General features: G+C 39.1%; 1 protein-coding gene across 1 annotated transcript in view; it reads right to left on the bottom strand.

Moving 5' to 3' along the window:
* Positions 1 to 338: 338 nt before the first annotated feature.
* Positions 339 to 9,938, bottom strand: part of EIF4E3 (eukaryotic translation initiation factor 4E family member 3) — a 49,166-nt gene continuing 39,566 nt past the window's right edge. The window contains exons 6-7 of the mRNA XM_014591416.2: positions 6,179 to 6,334; positions 339 to 1,899 (exon numbers count right to left, since the gene is read on the bottom strand). Of these exons, the coding sequence (XP_014446902.1) occupies positions 1,853 to 1,899; positions 6,179 to 6,334 (203 nt within the window). The 3' untranslated portion in view covers positions 339 to 1,852. The remainder of the gene's footprint in view (positions 1,900 to 6,178; positions 6,335 to 9,938) is intronic.

The following is a 9,938-nucleotide window of genomic DNA, read 5'->3' as shown; positions in this document are numbered from 1 at the left end:
CAAAAATAAAAATACTTCAAAATCCTTTTACTTATGGAAATAGATATGACAATTATCTGAAGTCAATTATATCCTTTTTTCTAAGCTAGCAGAAAAATACTTATATTATAGAAAAGAATTTTAATTTATGTCCAGAATTTTTTTCTTTTAATCTTTGAGGAATAGTTTTAAAACAAGTTGAATATTAGTACAGTTTTTAGAGAAACAAGTCCCCAGCTTTTGATAAGTGGACCTGATATCCTTTTACGTCATTTTGAAATCACAAAGAAACTCACGTTCAGAAAAAAAAACATCTTTATGATGAGTCATATTACAGCTGATGTGGTTAGAGATGCAAGTGAAGGGCATAAAAGATGGTGTTGAAAGTCCTTGAAAATGTTTGAGTGGACAATTTTATTTACAAACACATGTTGGAGGCTTGAAGTAGCCTCAGCTCTCTCTGCTGGTCCACACTGCCAGAGGAATTAAAAATCCTGGATACAAAGATCTTCTGACTACACCACGCTTTCGAGAAACATACAAACACATCCTAGCTCTCTTGACTCCAAAAACAAGGCTCAGAAGGAAGCATCTTCAATAACCCTTCCTGTCCTTTTTCAAGTGTAAGCAGCCAGAGGCTTGGCCAAGTCATCAGGGGGGAATTGGTGCACCTTGAGAGTCTCAATGCTCCAGAGGATAGCCACATCCTTCTACTAAAACCAGTATTTCTTTGGTAGAATAATACAATAGATCGCAACAATTCCAATAATTAATATACACAGACTATATTCAGAGTTCAGCTTGGTGAATATTTACGTTCATCCTGGAAATGAGATTTAAATTCCAGGAATTTAAAAGAAAAAGGGAGGGGACAGTTGCCCAGGCTGAAGGGCTATTGATTATTAGAAATGACACATAATGGGAGCAGAAAAAGGAGATCACTTAACAGGATGTGTTAAAATCAATTTCGAAAGCACTTAAGTGGGTAAACACACCCAAACTTCGGAGGAGAAGTTTCATTTAAACAACTAAACTATTATCTCCTCTTTAAATCAGAAATATCAGGTTTCCCACTGGGAGAAATCTCTTGTTTCCTCTCTAAATTTTCTGCTGAAAAGGCTGAATTCAAATTCCGATTAGAAATATTTCCACAGAAGGTCCAAAGACTTCAAACTGGATGTATATCTTGATACTCAACTGTGATTATAGTTTTCATGATAGGCAAGCCAACTATTAATTTCTTTTTATTGCTAAAAAAAAAAAGTTTAAAAAGGAAAAATAAACAATATGTGTGCTGTCAGTGCGAAATCACAGTAAGTATGGTTTTTCGTTTCCCAGGGACAGAAAAAAACAATGCCTGGCTCATAGTATACAGCAAAGTGTCACAACAAGTAATGAGGAGACAGGTTTCACCAAGCTAGTGTTCCTCCTGGTGAAGTGTGATTTTCAAAAGCGGTATTGTCATGGTTAGGCATAGTCTCATTAACTAGGTACACAGCTACTTAAAGGGAAACCCATTTCTTGAGGGTTTCAATGACAGGGGAGTGTAGAAAACAATAATTAGTCTGAATAAGGAATTTTAAAGGGCAAAAAAAAGTTTTGGAGTAAAAAAATAAAACAGAAAACTTAGAAAGCCAAAAAATGCTTTTCTTTAAAAAAAAAAAAAAAAGCAAGTAATGCGATGGTAGAAACCCACACCAGCTCCCCACCCCACCTGCCACTTTGAGTCCTAATTGCCCAATCTGCAAGGATAGAAACCCACTCTAAATTGACCAGCATCGGGCTTCGGCAAGTCTTCTCTTCACTCTCCCTCCTGTTAAGACCGTTTCCAAAACCAATCAGCAAAGGACAAAGAATTCTTTACAGAGTGCAATTAGTGTTTTCCACGTCCACCTTCAAAAGCATGATGCTCTTCATGGGCTAAAGGACAGAAAAAAACAAAAAAGAAAAAAAGGAAAGAAAACTTTAAGCAAAGGATGGGCCAACCCTCCTCTAGGCATCTCATTCAGCTTCCCCAAATGTTGGCGAGAACTCAAATACCTTTTTTGCCAGTAACTGTTAGCTAAAGCGTGCATTTCCTGAGAAACGTAATAATGAAAATTAAAACAAGGAATAAACAAGCAATGGGCATGCTGCCTGTTTCTGCTTGCTGTGCCTGAGAGGATGAGTCATCCCGACATGCTGATGAAGAGAATGTGTCGGGATGCAAGCAAATGCTTGGGGGGGGAGGGGGCCCCCCACAAAATACATGGGAGGGGAGGACCTGACCTTAACCCCAACAGACCCATTCCCAAGTCTCATGTTGAAAATAAAATAAAACAAAGCAAACAAATAATAATAATAAAAACAAAGAACCACACAAGGGTGAGAGCAATTATGTGTTCCTGCCTCTCAACATCCCTCACTAGAATCAAAGTTTTATAAAGTTGGAGTCTTCTATTTTTTCCAATGATGTTTGTCTTCCCCACCCTACCCCACCCCATGGAATTTCAGCCCTACCGTCTGGCTTGCAAAGTTACTAATTGTACTTAAGAATGCTGAAATAAAAAATTCTGCTACCAAACATATTTTCACAGACTTAAAAACTTTTCAAATGGAAGGTGAGAATGGGAGACCTAGTTTGGAAATCCACTCCCTGAACATGGTTAACTATCATCACGAAGATCTGATAAAGCCAGGATGAACAAGGATCCTGTGTGATTTGTCTTCTCCACCCTGTCCCCACTGGGTGAACAGCATCCTAGGAAGCACAGATGGGCAGGCCCATTTCACCTCTTTGACCCCTCCCAATTCTGTTTTTAGTATGGACAACTTTGTCAGTCTAGCAAGGGAGTAGAGAAGATGAGCCTATTTTTCTTTCAAGATCATTTTGGATTTTTACCACAATCTGCATCTTGGTTATGATACTGGGGGATTCACACCTTAGGAGCAGTCAGGGATACCTTAGGTTAGCCAAGTTCCTAAGTGTGTCCCAAAACTTGAACTAATTTAATCTAATATTTGTCACAGCTATAACTTTATAAATATTTTAATTTGTATTTTTTCTTTTTTAAGACAAAGATGTTTAGGATAGACACGAAAAAGAACATTGTTTAGTGTGCTCTGCCAATTAAAGATATAGTGCTGCAGAGTCAAGGAAAGGAGCCAAGGAACTGTAGTGACACTAGTCTCCAAATTATAAATCCACAGATCTGGACTAGGAAAGGTTCTAACTGTACTAGGTGTGAGGGACAGTCCGGGGCAATCCTAGTTGACATACTACAATGTTAATGCATTCAGGAGCAAACACAACAGAACATTCAGAACTGGGCATGTCTGAGAAGAATAGAGGTTCTGCCAGCCTTAGGGAGGCCTTGGTAGAAAAGGAAGATAGAATTGCTTTAAGCCAGCAGACAGCAAATTTTTTCTAGAAAGGGGAAGAGATAAATATCTTGTCTTTACAGGTCATATAGTCTTGGTCCCATTTATTAACTCTGTCATTGTAGCATGAAAGCAGCTAACAATATGGAAACAAATGGGCTTTCCTATATGACAATAAAACTTTATGAATGCTGAGATTTGACATTCATACAATTTTTATATGGCCCAAAATACAGTAGTTCTTTGGCTTTTTTCCCCCCCATTTAAATGTGTGAACACTATTCCCAGCTGCACCTATTCAAAAACAGGTGGGGAGAGAAGGGCAAAAGATGGGCAGATTTGGTTTAAGGTTTGTAGTTTGCTATCTCCTGCTCTAAACAATTCTCACGTCAGGAAAGACCTTTGTCACTCAGCTGTTCTGAAGAACTTAACAGAATGTCAGGGGTGCGGTGTTTCTGAGTATTTTGAATTTCTCAGTCAAATAATCAATCTGTATTCAAATCATGTATCACTTATCAATGGCTGGATTTTTGTCTGCCTGCTGGAGTCTGTGACCCACTAGGCTTAGGTTTTATTCAACATGGAACATCTACTATTCCATAGCTTCTGTAAATTTGTGAATACTTACACCAGGATCCTATTAACAAGACAGAGTAAAAGCATGAATTGGTCATTTCTAACTTGGCTCACCGTGTGACTATTTTCCATCATGCTGTAAATAAGATTTCTGCACAAACTTAATTTTTCCAAATCACGTCTACAGCAAGTGGTACATAACCCTGCTGAGTAAAGGACTGCCTGCTTTATATAAAAGAAAGAAAATTGCCTTTTTCCCCCAATTCCAATTTTTGAATAATCATTGATTTAAAAAAATTATTAATTTATGCCATTAAAATTTCTGCTGAGACCAATAGTCAGTTCTGCATTACTCACAACTTTAAAATGGCATCTACCTTTAGGGTGTCTATTCAGCTTGGTTCAACTGGCCAAGATGCAACTTTCTTTCTTCTTGTTTGTTTGTTTTTTTTCTCCTCTCAAGCCATCACAACAGCCAAGCATGAATCATCCTGCCCTTGGTCAGCCTTACCTGGTTATTTCCCTAAAACTAGCCTGACGACTGTGTTGCTTAAATATATAACAAAACACTCACACTGTGTTGAGCCTACTACTAATAACATGTTACCTAAAAATGGAATCATAGAATTTTAAAGCAGAAGGAACCTTAGAGATCATCTATGACCAACTCCTCGATACTCAGATGAGAAAGTAAAAAGATGAGAAGTTGTGACTTGCTCAAAGTCACACTGTTGAAATGGGACAAAAATCCAGATTGCCTGACTAAATGACTCCAAATTGCTTTTCTCCTCCTTTGAGTCAATTTTGGAACTCATCAAAAGGGTACTTTTTTTAAGCCTTGTTCACCAATGGCAATAAAACACACTTTCTCCCAAGTAGAGTTTCTGCTAAGTAATCTTGTGGAGTTAAAAAAAAAAAGGAAAAAACCTTCAGTGACTTTTAAGTGAAATATCTGGGGTAAAAATACAATCCATGTACCCCTAATGAATAAAAATTGCACCACTGATTTTGCAGTGTTCATATACTAGATAGCGAATGAGCGACTTCTGCAGTGCCATTTTTCTCTGTTATTGAAACTTTCACTGAAAATTCAGAAGAACAGAATCTCCTGGATATCTCAATGCCAGATCAGTCTTAATGCCTAAAATTTACATCATTTGGCCTGTGCTTGTAATGATTCCTTATGGGGAAGCCTTAGTTTTAATATCTTTTATCATAGTAGGGCAATCACGAAGCAAAATTTAATGTTTTACTTTTTTTGGCAAGGGGAGTTGGGAAAAGTAAAACAATAATGAAGAATATTTCAGCAATTCTAGAATGCGCTCCCCACCAGCACCACACGCACATAGTTGAAGACCTCTAGAATCAATAATGTGTCATAGTTTAATTGGGAGTATTTTATTTTTCTTAGTCATGCTAAAATAATGTGGTATCTTATCATCGAGAGCATCTCAGATTCAATGAAATATAGTAGTTAAAAAAATAGGCTATTGACTTTAGGGACAGATTAGGGTACAGGAAATTTATCATATGTGCATAGGGCTGTCAATCCTGTCCCTAACTCATTGGTAACAGTGTAACCTACAGTTTGATCTCTACCAAACATGGGTTGAATAGCACTAAGATGTTTTCATTATGAAAAAGATGACTTTTGCAAAAAGAGCACACAAAAGCAATGAACATGAATCATGATGGAAACAATGGGTCCACACACCTATTCATACTGTTAACATTTCACCGCCGTGCGCAAATTCTCCCTCGGTTCTGCGCCACAGTCATCCATAATGAGGATGTATTAGCATTTCGGTAGAACACTCAATCATGCCTGTGTGCACAATGAGTTTCCTCCACAAATACAGATGTTATACATTATAAATTCCTGTTTATGAAGGGATGATTGAAGATCTACCTGCCAGCTCATAGAATGGCATTTTTTGTTATTGTTGTTTCCGATAGAATGTAATTTTTTTTTTTTTTCCTGAGATGACCAATTGACGTTCAGGTTTAACTTTCTGAAAACAAATAATATATAATAGGTATTTCCTTTTCTGGTCCATGCAGCTAGACAAGAATGAAATTTCATTTTAATTTCTGAGACTGAACTTTAAAAAAAAAACAAAACACTGAAGTGTATTTTATTGGATTGGTTTTTGAATGATAGACTTTCAAGTGATTTGTCCTTCACCTCATGCGCAACACCGTTTCTATCGTTAGCATATGACAGAATACACTAGAAAGTAATAACTGGAAATGAAGCACTTACGTTTATAAAATACTGCTTTAAAAGATATGTGGGGCAGAAGTTCATAGATCTTTTCTAAAACAGTTGCTTCACCCACTAAAGAGGCATTTACATTCCAGACTTGGACGACGTCTTCTCGGTCACGAACACTGACGCTAACTCCTATTACTTCGTCATCTGAGAGGAAGATGGAGAGAAAGAAAAAGAAGTGAGAGATCATTTCCAGTCAGTCTGTTTTCAAGCACCAAATCACGTTCTCTGTAAGTTATGAGATAAGGTAAAAATAATAATAATAATAAATAAAAAAGGAGGTGGTGTAAGAGAACTTGTAATAAATAATAGTTTCTATGGGGGGAATCATTGGACAAAAGCAAGTTTGCACACAGAAGCTTTAGCGGTCACTTCAGATTTTCCCTGGGTCTTAGGTAAATAGTGTTTGGCTCAATGTATTTTCCAGATAAGTAATTGACTCTCTTCAAGGTTATCAATGCTTTTTGACTCTTACCCTGTTTTCATGAGACTTTTTCTAAAATGGGTTGCATAATTCCCTGACCTCTGAAAGCCAAGTGAACTTGGATGAACCGTTCCTCGATGCGTCGCTGTCTTTGTTAAGAACAGCCAGCTTTCCCCTGACGCCCTGCCAAGCGTACAGAGACCTTGGGGTGGGGATGTCTATTTGCGCCAGCACTGAGCGGACCCAGATTACACGTCCTCAGTTGCTCATCTGCTTTTTGTGGTTGGTTTATTCGCTCTTTTTCTATTCATTTTTTTTCTGGTGCTTCCCTCTGCAGTCGCTCCTCTGGTCTGGGGCATTTAACTGTGGGCTAGAGAATCAATGACTACAGGTTGGCACACTGCATAGCTTAAGAGGTCAAGAGCCAAACCTTCTGAGTATCGTTCTGCTATTAGAGTAATTCAGTGAACCGATGTTAAGGTGTGTATTTACATTGATTAATGCAGGTCCTTTTTTTTAAAAATGAAATGTCACCTGGAGGTAGGGGCAGCCTTTGAGTCCTTGAGAATGGATGCTGTACAGTAAGGCTTGTTGAACTCTTATATGCTCCCATGTGGCTACAGGGCTTACATGAATTTGCTACAACATAACACAGTACAGACTTCTGATTCCTGGTGTTCACAGAACAGGGTCAGCTCTCGGCACCTGCCCACCAGGCATTGGTAACTAGTAGGTAAGAGTTATAGTAACTAGTAGGTAAGAGTTATCAAAGCCAGGAAACTCTGCTTTGGTTAATATGCTCTTGCCTAACTTGCTAGGCTCTAAAATATAAAAATTCATGCCGTTAGCTTTTCCCATTGGTTTCTGGAGGTTAAAATATGTTAGTGTTTTTACATCTTAGTATTAGGATATAAAATTATTTCTTTCCTCCATTCTTCTTCCTTTCCTTCCCTCCTCTCTTCCTTCTTTCTTTTTTTTTTTTAAATGAAATTGATTCTGACTACACCGTGGTGACACTAACTGACTCCATTTGTATAAGTGGTCAAATAAGGGCAAGATTAGCTTTTGGTGTTAGAAGTCCGAGTTCCATCAGGGATGAAAGGAAGATGACAGGACTGTGGATGGGCTGGTAATGTCCTGTCCCTAGATCTGTGTGCCAGTTGCAGGGACAAGTTTGTGCTGTGTTTAGTTATCAAGCTGTTTACATAGAGTTTGTGTGCTTTTTGGTAGATGTGACTTTTACACAAAAAGTTCCCCAAAGAAGGCTGGCATGATGGCACAGCAGTAAGATTACACTCGACAATGCTGAGGCCACGTGGGAGGGTCCTGGGTTCTCAGCCCAGGGTCTCCCCGTACCTGCTAGGCACACAGTGTGTGCCTGTGATCCTGCTTGGCTGAGGCTAGGAGTGAACTGAGGCATGAGAACCCTATCAGAGGTGCTTCTCTTTCCCACTGTCTTCCAGAAAATAAACTAAAACCAAAACAAAAAAAACTCAAAAAACAAAAACAAGAGAATACTTGGGGCCAGCCTGGGACAGGAGGGTTAAAGTGACTGGATCCTACACGGTTAATTATGTAGTTTGAGTCCTGGACCCAGGAGCTGGAGAAATGCACCAGGGGTGTGTGTGTGTGCGTGTGCATGTGTGCGTGCGCCTGCTGAAGATCCCACGAGGGAGAAATGGAGAAGGGACCGTGGTGTGACCATACGCTATTGGGGGTTGCTTTTTCACTTTCACTTTGTCTCTCTTTTGCTCTCTCTTTTTCCTCTGGTTTTTTTTTGTTTGTTTGTTTGTTTTGTTTTGTTTTCCAGTGAGCACACACACTTTCTGACAAAAATTAAAAAGAAAAAAAATAGTATTTGATCACGGCCATCCCCAGAAATTTATTACCCTATCAAGAGAAGACATTTTAGGTACAAATTTCCTATTTTAAAATTTATACTCTAAAGTTACAAATGCTAGAGCTCAATATTAAAATTTTTAATACTTTTTTTTCATTCATGATAGAATGTATATCTGGGGTGAAGAGTGGGAAAGAAAGGAGGGTCCCCCTCCCCCAGGGTCTGATCATGGTGCAATCCCCTTCCTTCGGTTCCCTAGCCTGCTGGACCTTGGGAATCTATGTGCATGCCTGGTGTGCTTCAGTCCATCCTGGGCTGGGAGGATCTGAACCACCATCACCATGTGGTATCCAGCCTCTCAGAAGCAGTGCATTAACTGCCGCAGCACGGGACTGGCCCATCAATGTCAAATTTTATGTGCAAATAAAATTATCAAATGACATGGGAAGTTTTGCAGTTGACTCTCTTCAAGAATGGCCGGGAAGTCATTAGATCGGCCTCCTGGGGACAGGTGAGCACTTCCCAGGCTTTCGGTACTGCTCATTTCTATAGTACCGGTCAGAGACTGACGTAATGGATGGATGGTAAATCCTCCGCACTGTCGATACGTCAGCTTGGCTTGGCCGTCAGTAGCCAGACCCACCGCCAGTACAGCACCTTCACACACGCCATGGCAACAGGGTTGCAACTCTTACTCAGATGCAGATCAATCAGCAGGCATGTAATATTCATAAGGAGAATCAACCAGCAAACCTTGATTATTTTAGGGTACTGGCAGCAGACAGCATTAGCGCTAGGAGCAGCCATCGTTTATAGATAAAAGTGAGACCCAGGGAGATGGGCTGGCTTGCTGAAGGTGGCAGGGCTAGTTAATGGAAGCTCTAATGGTTAATGGTTAATGGTGCTCTCATTTCCTGAGTCAACTACAGAACAATCCGTCTTCTATACTCAACACGGGCTACTTACTATTACTTAGACTATTTTCCCTGGTTCTGGAAACAGGAATAAATTCATATAGAACACTTCCCCTCCTAGGAATTTTATATGTTTATAATTATACACAGGATGCATTTTTTGGCTGCAAATTACGAAGTTGCTAACTACTCCCTATTAAAACAGAAGGAATCTGTACTTTTAAGACAATTTTTAGCTTCGTGCAGGCTTTGTCTCAAGTGAGTAAAAGGTGGTGTAAGACGTAAGCATGATGAAAGTGGAATTACTGATAGTGCCCAACTATATCAACTGCTGAAATAAATTTGGAGCTTGTCAAGAGCCTGGTAAGGCCTTACGGGGGCACCATCTGAGAAGTCTGAGGGCCAATTGATCAATATCAATTAGTTAGGGGGGAAAAGAAAAGAAAAGAAAAGAAAAGAAAAGAAAAGAAAAGAGTCAAAAAGAAAAGAAAAGAAAAGAAAAGAAAAGAAAAGAAAAGAAAAGAAAAGAAAAGAAAAGAAAAGAAAAGAAAAGAAAAGAAAAGAAAAGAAAAG

This window comes from Tupaia chinensis, unplaced genomic scaffold, assembly GCF_000334495.1.
Source record: "Tupaia chinensis unplaced genomic scaffold, TupChi_1.0 Scaffold000570_1, whole genome shotgun sequence".
Classification (NCBI taxonomy): domain Eukaryota; kingdom Metazoa; phylum Chordata; class Mammalia; order Scandentia; family Tupaiidae; genus Tupaia; species Tupaia belangeri.
This window is presented reverse-complemented; position numbering and strand designations above follow the sequence as displayed.